The sequence below is a fragment of the Rhamphochromis longiceps genome, linkage group LG16 (genome assembly GCF_057381845.1).
Source record: "Rhamphochromis longiceps isolate RC_006_pf linkage group LG16, R_longiceps_female_GT1.1, whole genome shotgun sequence".
Lineage (NCBI taxonomy): Eukaryota > Metazoa > Chordata > Actinopteri > Cichliformes > Cichlidae > Rhamphochromis > Rhamphochromis longiceps.
In genome coordinates, this window is record NC_140572.1 from 15379157 (window position 1) to 15393716 (window position 14560).

A 14560-nucleotide genomic window follows, 5' to 3' on the forward strand; every position below is an offset into this window, starting at 1 on the left:
CTCAACACTGTATTTGTCTGAAAAGGTGCTTCAGTCAAACCTCTCTGCTGGTGGAGGTGGCGATGCAGGAGCCAGTGACAGTAAAGGTGATGGGTGACGAGGAACCCTCCACAAAGCAGGACAGATTCTCATATCTTGTGTCGTTACGCAGCTCCACAGGGGCAAACGTCACTTGAAAGGAAACTTCCATCCCTGGGTTGATAAATCCTTTTAATGGCACAATGGACAACTCTGCAGGAAAATCCTCTGTTTTCCAGTTAAACCTGTAAGAAGGTGGATTGAAAAGTAAAAAGCAAATAGGAGGATATAATCCTGTGCATGTGACACCTGATTGCAATAATACAATACTGTGTGTCTGTGTGGAGATTTGTTTGCTGGTAGCGTCTAACCTTACCTGGCACTACTGTCGCCAGTATTCGTCATGACAATCTTCTTCTTGACCTGGCAGTGCTGGACCACAGCTCCAAAGGAAAGGCAGTCCTGGTCCAGCTGAACTTCAACACCCTGGTAGTTTTTTGTGAATTATGTTAACGGTAATCGTTGTTATAAGATCATGGCATTCAGTTTAATTCATATTAGTAATACAGTCTATATTCAGAACTTTTTTAAAGGAAGTCTGAAGGAAAGGTTTATTAAAAAATATTTTATGTGACAATTTACTCCTAGAAGCTGATGCTGATCAAGACACATAAAGAAACAGATTATCTGTTTCACAGTGAAATTTATGTACCTGGCAAGAGCCTTGGATGGTCAGCAGGGGTTGGATCAAGCCTAAACACTTTGCCTGCAGCTCAGCAATGAAGGGACGAATGCGCTGATGAGGTGAGAAATGGATCTGAACATTACATGATCCGCCACTAGACTTCAGCTTCAGCTCACCTTCTGGACTGAAACACAGATCCTGGGAGAGAGGGTGACATGAAGTGCTGCTCGAGTGGACTGCTGTTTATGCATATCTTGCCTGCGTTGTCTGTCTGCATACCTTCTGATCAATTGGTGTATCTGTGCTGAGCATTAGGGTGCAAGAAAGGTCGATACTGCTGCGGTTTACTAGAACCACCTGTTTTTTCATCTTCTGACCCAGTTTCAGAGGTCCCAATTTCACCTTCTTCTGCCTTGGATGCTCAACTTCCAGCTACAAAAAGTCAGGATATGATATTAAAAACATACTGATTTTGATACATTTTATGGTCAAATTATGAAGCCAGTGGACATCAGAGCATCTTCACATTGGATCCAGGTTTTTGAAAATCTAATATCAATAAAATTATTAAATATGTAGCTTGATTTTATAAATCTTACATGTGTTCAAGTTGCTTTTTTCAAACACATAATACAGTTAAATGCTATATTGATATAAGCCTATATTAGATCTAAAAGATGCCTTTTAATCCATCCATAACCACTGTGAGGTGGGTATTCAATCTATGTTCTAGGTGTAGGCTGACAAGCTGCTCCTGGAGGTCAAATCAAATCAAATCAAATCAAATCACTTTTATTGTCACATCACATGTGCAGGCACACTGGCACAGCACATGCGAGTGAAATTCTTGTGTGCGAGCCCCACAAGCAACAGAGATGTGCAAACACAACAACACAAACGAGCAAAATACAAGAATGGCCAACCTGAAACGAATAAATATATGTACAATATATAATAGTGTATGCATTTCTGGATGTGTATACTAAATATTTTCCTACGTGTGTGTGTGTGTGTGTGTGTGTGTGTGTGTGTGTGTGTGTGTGTGTGTGTGTGTATACACATTTTTACAAATTAAATAGTAAAAAAATAAAATAAATAATAATAATAATAATAAAATATATAAAATATACAGAGTTGAATATGTGCAAAACAAGTGGCATTTATATACAGTATGGAGTGCATAATGTTGAAGTTCCAGTAGTGAAGCTGAGGTGTCTATGACGTGTTCAGCAGTCTGATGGCCTGATGGAAAAAGCTGTCTCTCAGTCTGCTGGTTCGGGACCGGATGCTGCAGAACCTCCTTCCTGATGGAAGCAGTCTGAACAGTTTATGGCTGGGGTGACTGGAGTCCTTGATGATCCTCCCCGCTTTCCTCAGGCACCGCTTCCTGTAGATGTCTTGGAGGGAGGGAAGCTCACCTCCAATTATCCGTTCAGAGCACCGCACTACTCGCTGGAGAGCTTTGCAGTTGTAGGCGGTGCTGTTGCCATACCAGGTGGTGATGCATCCAGTGAGGATGCTCTCAATGGCACAGTGATAGAAGGTCCTGAGGATGCGGGGGCTCATGCCGAATCTTTTCAGTCTCCTGAGAAAGAAGAGGCGCTGCTGCGCCTTCTTCACTGTTTTGTTTGTGTGTACTGACCACGTAAGATCCTCAGCCAGGTGTACACCAAGGAACCGGAAGCTGCTCACTCTCTCCACAGCAGCGCCGTTGATGGTGATGGGGGTGTGTACTTCTCTGCACCTCCGGAAGTCCACTATCAACTCCTTTGTCTTTGCGACGTTGAGGGTGAGATGGTTGTCTTGACACCAGTGGGTCAGGGCGCTGACCTCCTCCCTGTAAGCCGTCTCATCACCGTTGGTGATAAGACCCACCACTGTAGTGTCGTCCGCAAACTTCACAATGATGTTGGAGTTGTTAGTGGCTGTGCAGTCGTAGGTGTAGAGTGAGTACAGGAGAGGGCTCAGTACACACCCCTGTGGAGCACCAGTGTTCAGTGTGATGGGGGATGAGGTGATGCTGCCCAGTCTGACCACCTGGCGTCTGTCAGACAGGAAGCTAAGGATCCAGCTGCAGAGGGAGCTGCTCAGTCCTAGATCCTGCAGTTTCCTGTCCAGCTTCGAGGGAACGATGGTATTGAATGCTGAGCTGTAATCTACAAACAGCATTCTCACATACGTGTCTCTCTTCTCCAGGTGTGACAGGGCAGTATGTAGTGTCAGGGCTATGGCATCATCAGTGGACCTGTTGTGGCGGTATGCGAACTGTAGAGGGTCCAGTGAGTCGGGTAGTGCAGAGCAGATGAAGTCCCTGACCAGCTTCTCGAAGCATTTGCTTACGATGGGGGTCAGGGCTACAGGTCGCCAGTCGTTCAATGAGGAGATGGTGGAGGATTTGGGTACAGGGACGATGGTGGCCATTTTGAAGCAGGCTGGGACTACAGACGGAGAGAGGGAAAGGTTGAAGATGTGCGTGAACACTCCAGCCAGCTGAGCCGCGCATGACCTGAGGACGCGGCCGGGAATCCCATCCGGACCAGTAGCTTTGCGTGTGTTCACCTTCCTGAAGCACTTCCGCACATCCTCCTCAGACACAGTGTGCGCACTGACGTCATCCGCGGTGCGCACACTGTCCGGTCTCATGGTGTTCGCTGCGTCGAATCTAGCGTAGAATACGTTTAGATCCTCACACAGAGAGGCCGTGGTCTGCGGTGTGCTGGTTTTCCCTCTAAAGTCTGTGATCGTGTTTAGTCCCTGCCACATACTCCGAGGGTTGTCAAACTGTTGCTCCACCCTGTCCCTGTACTCACGTTTGGCTGCTTTGATCGTCTTCCGGAGTTGGTAATGTGCGTGTTTGTAGTCCGATGTGTTCGCGGAGGCAAAGGCGGTGTTCCGTGCCGCGCGAACATCTCCGTTAATCCAGGGTTTTTGATTTGGGAAGGATTTGACTGTTCTGGATGGGACGACATCTTCCACGCATTTCCTGATAAATCCACAGACTGAGTCTGTGTATTCATCAATGTCTCTGGCGGCCACGTGAAACATTTCCCAGTCCGCGTGATCAAAACAGTCCCGCAGCGCAGACTCCGATTGGTCCGTCCAACAGTGCACCGCCCTCCGGGTTGGAGCTTCCTGTTTCAGCTTCTGCCTGTAGGCGGGCAGGAGCAGGATGGAGCAGTGATCTGATTGGCCGAATGGGGCGCGGGGGAGGGCTTTGTACGCATCCCGGAAAGAGGTGTAACAGTGGTCGAGTAGCCGGTTTCCGCGTGTGTTAAAAAGGATGTGTTGATGGAGTTTTGGTGAGACTTTCTTCAGGTTTCCCTTATTAAAGTCTCCGGCTGTGATAAACGCTGCCTCTGGGTGTGCGGTTTCCTCGCTGCTGATCGCGCTGTACAGTTCCCTGAGTGCACGGTCAGTGTCGGCTTGTGGGGGAATGTAAACAGCCGTAATAATCACTGCTGTAAATTCCCTCGGTAGCCAGAATGGCCGGCACTTAATCATCAGGTACTCCAGGTCCGGTGAGCAGAAGGATTTGACCGGGTGCACGTTCGCATAATCACACCAGCTGTTGTTGATCATGAAACACACACCACCGCCTCTGCTTTTCCCAGTAAGATCCTGTGACCTGTCCGCGCGGTGCACAGAGAACCCCGGCAGTTGTATTGCGGAGTCCGGTACTTTGTCCGATAGCCAGGTTTCTGTGAGGCAGATCACGCAGCAGTCCCGCATCTCTCGCTGGAATGAGATCCGTGCCCGAATCTCGCACAGCTTGTTCTCCAGAGACTGCATATTAGCCAGTAATAAACTGGGTAACGGTGGTCTGTAAGTGCGCCGTCTCAGTCGAACCAGAACGCCAGATCTTCTCCCTCTGCGTCGGCGTTTGCGGCCTCCAGGGCCAGAGAACAAAGGCGTCTCAGGTGAGATGAATGGGGGGTCTGCAAACGGAGCGTCCGTGTTGCAAAACTTGAACTCCGGAAAGTTATAAGAAAGACCGTCTTTTATGTCCAGTAAGGTTTGTCGGTCGTACACAAGGAGACAAGTGCTGCTCGTGAAAAAATAAAGGAAAAGTAAAATTAAACACAGAAGAAAGCCGTTGCTTGGGGGAGCTCGCGACGAGGTACCCAGGTACAAGAGAAAGCTCAGAAGGGACAGGGCCTTCTCTATTGCGGCTCCTAATCTGTGGAACAATCTGCCCCAGCACATTGGAGAGGCCTCTTCACTGTCCACTTTTAAAACCCATTTTTACTCCTTGGCTTATGACACAGTCTGACCCTGATTTTATTGTTTTAATCTAATGTGCTGATTTTATTGTATTAAATGTAATTCTAATTATCATTTTATACTCTTTTATTATTATTGTTGCTCTTTGTGCTAATTTTATTATTTTAAATATCATTTTAATTATTATCTTTTTTTTTTACGACAAAATTGTATTTTGACGAAAAACCTAAATATAGTTGTTGAGTCCACCACATGCACAGTGGTTCTCACCTTCATCTCGATGCCCTGCCCCAGTATCTCCACCTGTTTTGTGACACAGCTGTTTAAGATGAAGGTGAGCTTCTCGTGGTACTGACATGGCTCACGAGGATAAAAGGTGAATGGTATCTCTTTTACACCAGCAGGTGACAAAATATCTGCATGGAAGTCCATCTCCAAGAAAGCAGTGTTCTTGAACTGGCACTGGATGCTGAGGAGCAGAAGACAGGAATCTAATTTTAGACTCTCAAAGTCTCATTTATTCTGATTATAGTAACAACTGAGTGGTGGAGAGAAACAGAACTGAGGCATCCTGCTGAAAGCACAAGATTTGAAGGATCAGATTCTGTGAGTCAAATTTTTGTTTATCTACACAGCAACATGCTGTTCTCAGAGTTACCTGACACAAAAAAACAAAAATCTGAATGATACTAGAGCCTGACTGATATATTGGTGGCGTCACTATCAGCGATATTAGCGATATGCTAGTATTTGTATTTGGGACGAATGATAAACACAAATTAAAAAGTAAAGAAGAGGCAGGAGAAACATCCTTTTACGATGTTCTGAGTGTTGATTTTGCAAAGTTTGTCAAACAGAAATAAACTATGCAACATCAAAATCTGCAGTTTCCCAGTGGCAACATATAAACTGAACAAATACAACAACTGGCTGATTCGAGCAGAATGTAAATGAGTAATCCATGGTTTGCTGCAGCAGTTAAAAAAAGCGTATTTTTAAACTGCGACACTGAAAAAATGCTGAGTAAAAATTTGAAATTGAATTAAAAGCAATTTATCAATCAGGCTCTAAATGATCCTCTTGTTTCTGGACCTTCTGTGTGATGTTACTTCCTGTTGTAGGAAGCCTGGGACAAGATTATGTGACATTGAGCTGCAACCACCATGAAGGGCTGACACAGTCATTAAGTTACTGTAATCAACTGTAAAGTGTTTTGAATGTGCACATGTTTGAGTGTAACTGATATTGTCATGTTGCTGCCCTATATGAAAAGAATTAAAGATCTGCTTCAGGCAAAGTTACAGCAGTGTCTCCCTCTTCTTCCCACGCATCATGCCGAGTTGGCCAGGACAGGACCAGCCAACGAGCCAGATAAGAGTAAAACCAGTAACAGCTTTTGAATGTTTGAAGAACCTTGAATCCTAGAAAAACTGGAATTCAAACTACGACAACAACTGTTTAACATTAAGTTACCATAAATCCAGAAAACTAGTTTAGAGATAAGAAATATCAAATGTCAGTTACCTTACATTTTTAAATAAATCTGTTCTGCTTTGATGATATTTGCAGCAAAACATTATGTGTTAATATAATATTAATATTACATATTATATTATATTAATAAATATGCGAACTCTAATCCAATAGTTCATAAAAAAATCATGCTTATGGTTCGGAGACTTAAACACACCTGATGTCCCTCTTGCCATTGTTCCTTAACACTAGGGTCTGAGTTGCCGGTTCCATACCAGGACAGTACAAGAAGCACTTCCCAAAGTTAAGCTTGGTAGAGGAGAATTCGAGACTGGGTGATACAGCCTTGCCTTTTATATCAAAGGCAAATGTTGGCCCACGTTTCACCTGATGAGATGAATCAAGAAGAAATTTACATCAGAAAGGGAAATGCCCAGAAAGCAAAACTCAATAATTATTATCTTTCACACCTAAGGCTGGGCCATATCATACCGTTCACGGTAATACCGGTATAGTGTTAGGCAATGATAAGAAAATAAAATGTCGCGATAGAATATGGGTAAAACGCACATGCGCAGTGCCTTTGTTTTCATACGCACATGGCAGAAAAAGCATGGCGGCGACGGAGAATGAGAAGGCGAAAGAGGATCGTCGAATGAAACAGATGAACCAGAATTGGTTTGTAAAAATGGTGCAACTTCAGTGGTGTGGAACTGGTTTGGCTTTCATCCGTCAGATACACACCAAAGCACATTTTTTGGTAGGGCATGCAAGCGGGCCGTCGTTATTACCGTGTTTTTCGGAAAATAAGTCGCTCTTAAAATCCTTTGATTGTCTGAAAAATGGACAGTGCTCCTTATAATCCTGTGCGCCTTATGAATTCTGGTTGTGCTCACAGACCTCAAACCAATTTTATGTAGTACACGGCGCTCGAAAATCTGTCAAAAAATGTTTTAGCACGACCTTGATAAGCTACAAAGCCACATTATACATGGTTATGCTCAGGATATGTCAGCCCATTTCCACTGGAAATGCCTTTTGGTTAAACTGTCAGCAAGGAAACAAAAAAAAACATCACACAATACTCAGATAGACAGACTTAGTTCTAAAAGATGATCTATTTTTATGGTATAACAATAACTGCTAATGAAAATGATAACTTCAGCCAAACTGCCTACATGTACATGAGCTTTTCTTAAAAGAGAACTACAAGCATGATGTTTTCCTTTAGTCTTAAAAGCCTCGATGATCCTTTAAAGCATGTTACTTCTGTAAAAATCCACACCAGCCTATTACCTTGATATTTAGTTTGACGTCTTTGAGGTTGCAAATGCACTGGGGGGAAAAACACAGTGAAGACTGCAGCTGCTTCCCAGCATCGATGGCAGCATTTTGTGTTTTTGTGACTAAGTGCTGTTGCAGTGCTTTGGGACCCGTTAGTTCAAAGTTCACTTCCAGGATGAATCTTGACAGATTGGACACCAGAAAAGTAAAAGTGGATTGCTCTGAAATCCCCACCTGTACAGAAAGACACACAGGAAGCTCTAAGTTGTCATGTAAAGGAAGGTGACTGTACATATATACATATGAATATTTTTGTCTGTATCATCTCACCTCCCCAAAGTCCAGAGTTTCTTGGTGGTTGGGGGCAATCATTTTGAGGCCCCCCTCTGGCTTCTCAACTTGTACAGAAGTGCTCAGGGTGAAACAATCAGCCTTAATGATCAGTGTGAGTGGCTCTGACTTCTTCTTCACCCTCAGAACCACTTTGAAACTCACATAACCTTCACAGGAAGGTGTGAACGACACCAATAATGGCAACCTGCACAAAACAGTTTACAATTATCTGATGCAGTTTTCTCTTGGACTTTCTATAACATGCCATTGGGGAGCATATTTCATCGCTATCTCATTAAGATTATAATGTCATTAACCTGTTTTTGGGTGCCACTGTGCCAGTCATGGGCTCCAATATGAGCCTCGATTGCTGGTCTTCACAGAAAAGAGATGAAGGAACCACAGAGAAATGGAAGGGCTCTTCCTCTTCACTCACAAAATTAACTGCCTGTTCCACTTTTTGTCCTTTAAGAGTACATGGAAAAATTCAAAGTAATCTGTATCAGAATGTGATAGATTAATTTATTCTTAGAAACACCTATTGTGGCAACACATCTGCCATTAACACCAAGATATCATTAGAGACAGTATATTTACTAATCTTAAGGCATAAACTGAAAGAGGAGCTGTGTTGGAAGTGGGTTGCAAAGCAGCTTGCAGATGCACATCAACCGTAGGCAGGCTAAAGAAACTTAGGTAGCATGCCCTGTGTGAGAGCTGCCAACTGGATTTGTGGAAGGGCATTGGTAGAGCCATCAGCTGATGCAGGCAGGGACTGAGTTGGCAGAGCAGGACATCATCACACTTGCTGTAAATCTAAGCTCAATTGAATGACATGTATTCTTTGTTGCATTTCATTAGCCAAGCCAGTTAAAGACAAAAAATCATCTAATTTTACCATCAAAAGAAGCAAATACGCACAAAGTATGAGTATAAGGGATTATTTGAACGTTTGCTTTTGTATATATTAAAACTGAATTACCAAGAAGCAGTTCCCCAAAGTCAAAGTGAGGTCTGTCGAGATAGGTGATTGGTTCTCTAGCAGTGCCCACACATAGGAAGGGAACAGATAGCGAGAGAGTGTCAACAATGAAGGTCCAGAAGGACTCCACTGCATCCAGCTGCTCGGCAACATACTCAAAACACACCTACAAACAAAGCAGACAAAGCAGGTTCAGGGGTGGCCAAGACTCATTCATGAAAACATACAAGTTACTGGAGCTCAAATTGCCAAAAACGTTAATGGTGGTTCTGATAGAAAGGTATCAGAATACCCAGTGCATCACAGTTATTTGGTATTTTCATGGCAAAAGAGAGGTGGTGGTGGTGGTGGGGGTGGGGGGGCTAGATATCAGGCAGGTGGTCATAATGCTATATACTGTTAGTTCAAGAAAAACACATGGAGTGAGTGAGATGAATAAAGACAGATAAAGGTAAAAGAAGAGAACCCAAGACTGACTAATGGAGAAAATGAGATCAAGATGGGAATGAGGTAGTACACTCTGTGAGATACTTTACGACGAAAAGACCATCACTGTTATGTGGGGTGCACTCTGTCTATTCTTACTTCTGCTTTGTTCCCAGGGGGAATGACACCAGATGGAATGAGACAGTGGAAATGGCTCCTACTTTTGTCCTCACACCTCCATTTGAATGAGTAGGGCTTACTGGTTGGGTTCACCACACTAAAAGACCTAAAGAGTCAACCGAGAGCATGAAACATCCCGGGTTACACTGACAGAGATAGAAGTTCTAACCTTACTTGCTATTACCTTGTTGATGGTACAGACAAACCAATGGCATGAATCTCCAAAATTCTGGTGTTTGGGTCCAGAGGGCCACTGAATTCAGAGTTACGACGGTTCCCACTGATGTAGTCTGAATCTTCCAGGTCAAAGTGGAATTGGGGCAAAAGGCTGCGGCCACACACTGAGATACACGGGACCTGTTCCCCATCCTGCAAGTTCAGAATACTGGAAGAAAAGTGCATACTCACAAAAAGGAAAGAAAAGCATCCAAACCATTGACGCCATTTTCAAAAAACTTGAAGAAAATACCTAGTTAAACGTTTACCTGCATGGAAATGTTACACTTCCCTTACCTGCAAAACAGCTTTCCCTGAAAAGTGGACACCTGCAGGGGTAAAAAGCGAACAGTGAAGTTCTGCCTGGCACCCGGCTTCATGGTCCCTACGCTGGGTTCAATGCTGAAAGGAGGAAGCTCAGGGTTCAACATTAGAAGTGACAACAAGTTCGCCAGAGGACGGGCTTCAGTCAGCGATCCTGCTGATCTGCTGCCAGGTCGAGAAGTCGAGGTCCCCTCTGTTAAACACCACATGTAGACATTTACACAGAGTCAAGTCCAGGTTTTAAAGTATTCACGTGTAGGTACAGAAAGAAATAGCACTTATTTTCAGGATCAAATCCAACAATGACAAGTTGACCCAATAATATTGATGATATAATATTTCTGTCGTACCTTCTTGGTCACAGCTGACAATATTGCTGCTTGGATCCATGAGAACTTCCCAGGAGAATTCCACCTTCAAACTTCCCTCATTCACAACCTGCAGTCTACGTGCGTGTGTGCAGACAACAAAAAAAGTAACACTCAGAAATACTCAGAAAGAAAGACATATTTTTGAATTTACATTTATGGTGCCCACTGTTGAGCAATGTAATGTTAGATATACATCACATATAAGCCTTTAGTGGCTATCTTTTTGATCTTTAGTATTTTCATTTCTATCTGATGAATAAGAAACCCCAAATAATGTTTCACAAGAATACCATGTTATATATTATTAGGTTTGATGACTTGGAATATGTTGTACACAAAACCTGACTTACTGCTGCAGCCTGGTTTGGAAAAGCATGGTGTTCTCAAAGAGGATGATGTCTGTGCTGCAGCTTAACTTCACATAGTCGCAGACAGCACTGATGCGTAATTCAAGCTCCACCTGAGAGCCGTCGACCACAGAGCAGCAAGGCTCAGGATCTGTTCTTATCACCTGGATAAAAGAATGTGATTTATTAACTTGTCTCCTTATACAGCATTTGACACCACTTGTCTCTCTAACACAATAAGCTAGGGCCCACATGTACCTTGTCCTTTACAGCCTGTTTGGATGCATCTGAAGCTTTCTCTGAAGAACTCAGCCAGTGTACCATCTTGTGTCGGTCATCCCAGTCAGCTACCTCCTCTACAGGCTGCTGGAACTCCACCTGGCAAACTTTACATCTCATTTGCAGCTGAGACAGAGTCACTGCCTTGCTGGAGCTAAATGTGACAATCACTTCCTTAGAGCAACCAGCATGAAGGTGTCCCACCTGTAACAACAAGCAGCTAAATGTTTTCCTGAGCTGGCAGCAAGAGAAAATGTAAAATTACTACAATCAATGTCTTAGGAAAGGAACTGCGTGTGTTCAGAAATAATGTCTATAGCTGTATTTACTATTTGTTGATGCTGGTTTGATTCAAGATTTTTTTTATTGTCATTGTCAGCACTACCTCAAATATTCAACGCAGAACGAAATTATGTTGCACAAGCTCACATAAAAACAAAACAAACATCAATACAAAGTTTAAAAAGAGCAAGTATAATAAATAAATGAATATAAAGTCATTGGTACATATTTAAAACCACAAATTATTTAATTATTGCACAAGAGAAATGCTGATTGCACTGAGGCATTATTTTGTTTCAAAAATAATGCCAAACTAACCAGCGACTTTTGACAATGCACATTTTATCACTGCTATGAAAAAGTATTTTTTGGCTCCACCATTTAACAGTTTTGACAGCCTCTGCCACTTTGTTGATATTTTACCTGTGGTGAAAAGCTGACATGAGGTCCACTAGGGGGCCACTCAAACCTCAGCACCTGGCTGCTGCTGTGGTTGGTCATAGTAAAACTTTCTTTGTATGGAACGTTTACATGGCAGTCACCAAAATCCAGCACCTCATAATTACCTATAAATGAGAAATTAGGTCTTTAATAAAAGACTCAAGCTTCTGTTGAACTAAATCACAAGATTAGGAGGTTTTGTAAAAAAATCTTATGCCATACCTTCTTTTTCATCTTCATGATCTATATCCTGCAACGACCTGCTGATGTGATCTAGAGAGACGATTGGCTGGTAAGCCTCTCCTGTTACTTCTATTGTAGTGTTGCTCTGCTGGTTGTCCTTCACTTGCAGTGACATTTTTTCCTTGACATTCAAGGGTTTATCAGAGCAGAAGCCAACCTCAATCTCCACTGGTTCATTACTCTTCAGCTTTAGGTTTACTCTGTGCACCGATTTGTGCTCTGTGGAGAAGGAAAAATGTCAGAAACCATTGAGGAGTGGGAAGTGTGAATGGTTTAAAGCCTCACCCACTAGTTTTCAGTGCATTTGTTAAACTAAAACAAGATCACACTTGACCTCAAAGAAAAGACAGGGTAAAACCGAGTCATGTCGGTTAGGATCTATAAATCATAAACTGGGACATAAATTGAATGGGAAGTTCTTGCAATAAGGTCACGTTGATGCTCATGGACTATAAAGAACTGCCAGCTAATGCGATGAATAGTTACAACAATATGTAAGACAGTACCCAGCAATGTTAAGATGGCCACTTAGGAGAGAAAGTCACACTACAGCCTTAAGAACTCAGACTTAGATTAAAGAAATGTCAGCTGTATTTTCAGAGTGCCGTGGTAAAACGAGCATTAAAACATTACAGTTAAAATTACAGTGCACTTTTCTGTAGGTGTTGTTTCACAAATACAAGTTTTATTTACCTGAAGCACGCTGTGTGGAGTCCACTGAGGCGTTAATGTTGTCAGACGCAGCTTTTAGGGTGAACACACCATGCTCATCCAGCATGTCAATCTGGACCTATACACATTTTCAGAAAACACATTCATTATTCATGAAATCCTACCTAGACTGTTTGTTATGTTTCTGAATGCATTGTAAATAATAATATTTATATTTTGGTATAATTTGGTTTTACTGAATTTAAAATGGATAAACAGACAAATTTCCTTCTTCTCACCTCAGCTGGAACATTTCCATTATTTAACAGCACCAGGGGTCGGATATGTCTGCGCCCTACTGGTACCCGTCTGAAGTGCAGCACTGGGCTTCCTTTACTGCTCCTCAGACCTGGACGTACCACACAAACACTGGGCAGAGTGCCTTGTCCCAAAAGGTCAAACTCCAGCACGCTGGTCTTAATTGTGGGTGTCACTCTTAATCCAGCAGAGAGAAGAGAGCAGGGTGGGAGAAGTCAGCAGCAGAAAACAACCGGTGCTGTTATTGTTATTATATACAGTAGTAACAGGGATTAAAAAAGGGATAGAAAAACTAAAGACAACACCGCAGTGGCATACACAGTCATTTGCTTCTTTACCTTCCACTTCCCTCCACCTTGGCCTCAAACACAACACTGTAATGCTGCATTGCCTGAGGTGTGAAGGTGACAACAGCAAACGCGTGCGAGAGGCTGGGAATGCTCAGTGTTGTCACAGGCAAGTCAAAGACCTCAATGTGTCGGGATGACTGTAAAACATACATATTTTAGACTCAAACTTCTACCTACATTATGATAGACAGAAACAGTCCGATATACATTTATCCTTGTGACTTTAAACACTTCACCTTAGGCCCAGCACTTCTGATGGCCAAGCTGAGCATGCAGGGGACCTTGCTGCTGTTGGTGAGTTTGAAGCGAGCTCGGCTGGTTTGACCCACCAGGATTTTGTTGAAGATAAACTTATTTTCATCCAGCACAAAAATCCCTTTAGCATTGCAAAACTGCTCTGAAGAAAGCTGGCTACTGCTGCAGCACAGATGGTGTTCCTCAAAGATGGAGGCCATATCCAATACTATGCCTAGAAACCAAAAAAAAAGAGCTAGATATAATATGATTTAAGTCAAAGAACGGCTAGCAGTAAGTTTAGAACAGAATTTGATCTTTGATCAAAAATCTTTTTAACATGCCTTTGGTAATTTCAGGACTGTAGAGCTGAGCCTGACCAGCTTTACTGATCAAAAAAGAATCATGCAGCTCTCACCTGGCTTGCAGACTTCAGCCAGCAGTGTGTAGGGTATGCCATCAGGATGGTCTGAGGGGTCACGCCCAATGATGTCAATGTGCAGACCCTGGCTCCACCTGCCCAGCTGTTCAGCTGCACAGTCCACTGTCACCAGCTGCTGAGACCCTGGCTGTAGGCTCCCAATGCAGGGAGACACTGAGAACATACCCACGCTGAGGCGATTCTGGAAGAATTCAGGAAAATCAGAAGAAGCAAGGAGAGGTGATGAGAATACTGAAAGGAGTACTTACAAAAAGAAATCAAATTTAATGTCAAAGAGCAGAATTTAGTTTATTTTGCTTTACAAACTATTAAGCATAAAAATCAAAGACACTAAATTATACACAATTTTATTTCATGACCATCATCACCGTTTTTTGTATTGCTTCCCTGTTAAAATTAAGGGGTTTTATCGTGTTTCTTATTAATTCACTTTATAGACCTTTTCAGTGTCTATTTTGTC

General features: G+C 42.9%; 1 protein-coding gene across 1 annotated transcript in view; it reads right to left on the reverse strand.

Moving 5' to 3' along the window:
• The window catches only part of LOC146650810 (axonemal central pair apparatus protein HYDIN-like), a 54245-nt gene that overhangs the window by 4753 nt on the left and 34932 nt on the right, over positions 1-14560 (reverse strand). Inside the window, exons 64-86 of the mRNA XM_085384706.1 lie at positions 14077-14281; positions 13661-13893; positions 13413-13561; positions 13056-13251; positions 12799-12895; positions 12085-12324; positions 11845-11987; positions 11119-11343; positions 10864-11024; positions 10493-10587; positions 10116-10335; positions 9787-9987; positions 9582-9708; positions 8997-9162; positions 8332-8479; positions 8012-8219; positions 7694-7915; positions 6615-6784; positions 5195-5393; positions 983-1135; positions 731-901; positions 395-504; positions 41-263 (exon numbers count right to left, since the gene is read on the reverse strand). Coding sequence (XP_085240832.1) covers positions 41-263; positions 395-504; positions 731-901; positions 983-1135; positions 5195-5393; positions 6615-6784; positions 7694-7915; positions 8012-8219; positions 8332-8479; positions 8997-9162; positions 9582-9708; positions 9787-9987; positions 10116-10335; positions 10493-10587; positions 10864-11024; positions 11119-11343; positions 11845-11987; positions 12085-12324; positions 12799-12895; positions 13056-13251; positions 13413-13561; positions 13661-13893; positions 14077-14281 — 4062 coding nt within the window. The remainder of the gene's footprint in view (positions 1-40; positions 264-394; positions 505-730; positions 902-982; positions 1136-5194; positions 5394-6614; positions 6785-7693; positions 7916-8011; positions 8220-8331; positions 8480-8996; positions 9163-9581; positions 9709-9786; positions 9988-10115; positions 10336-10492; positions 10588-10863; positions 11025-11118; positions 11344-11844; positions 11988-12084; positions 12325-12798; positions 12896-13055; positions 13252-13412; positions 13562-13660; positions 13894-14076; positions 14282-14560) is intronic.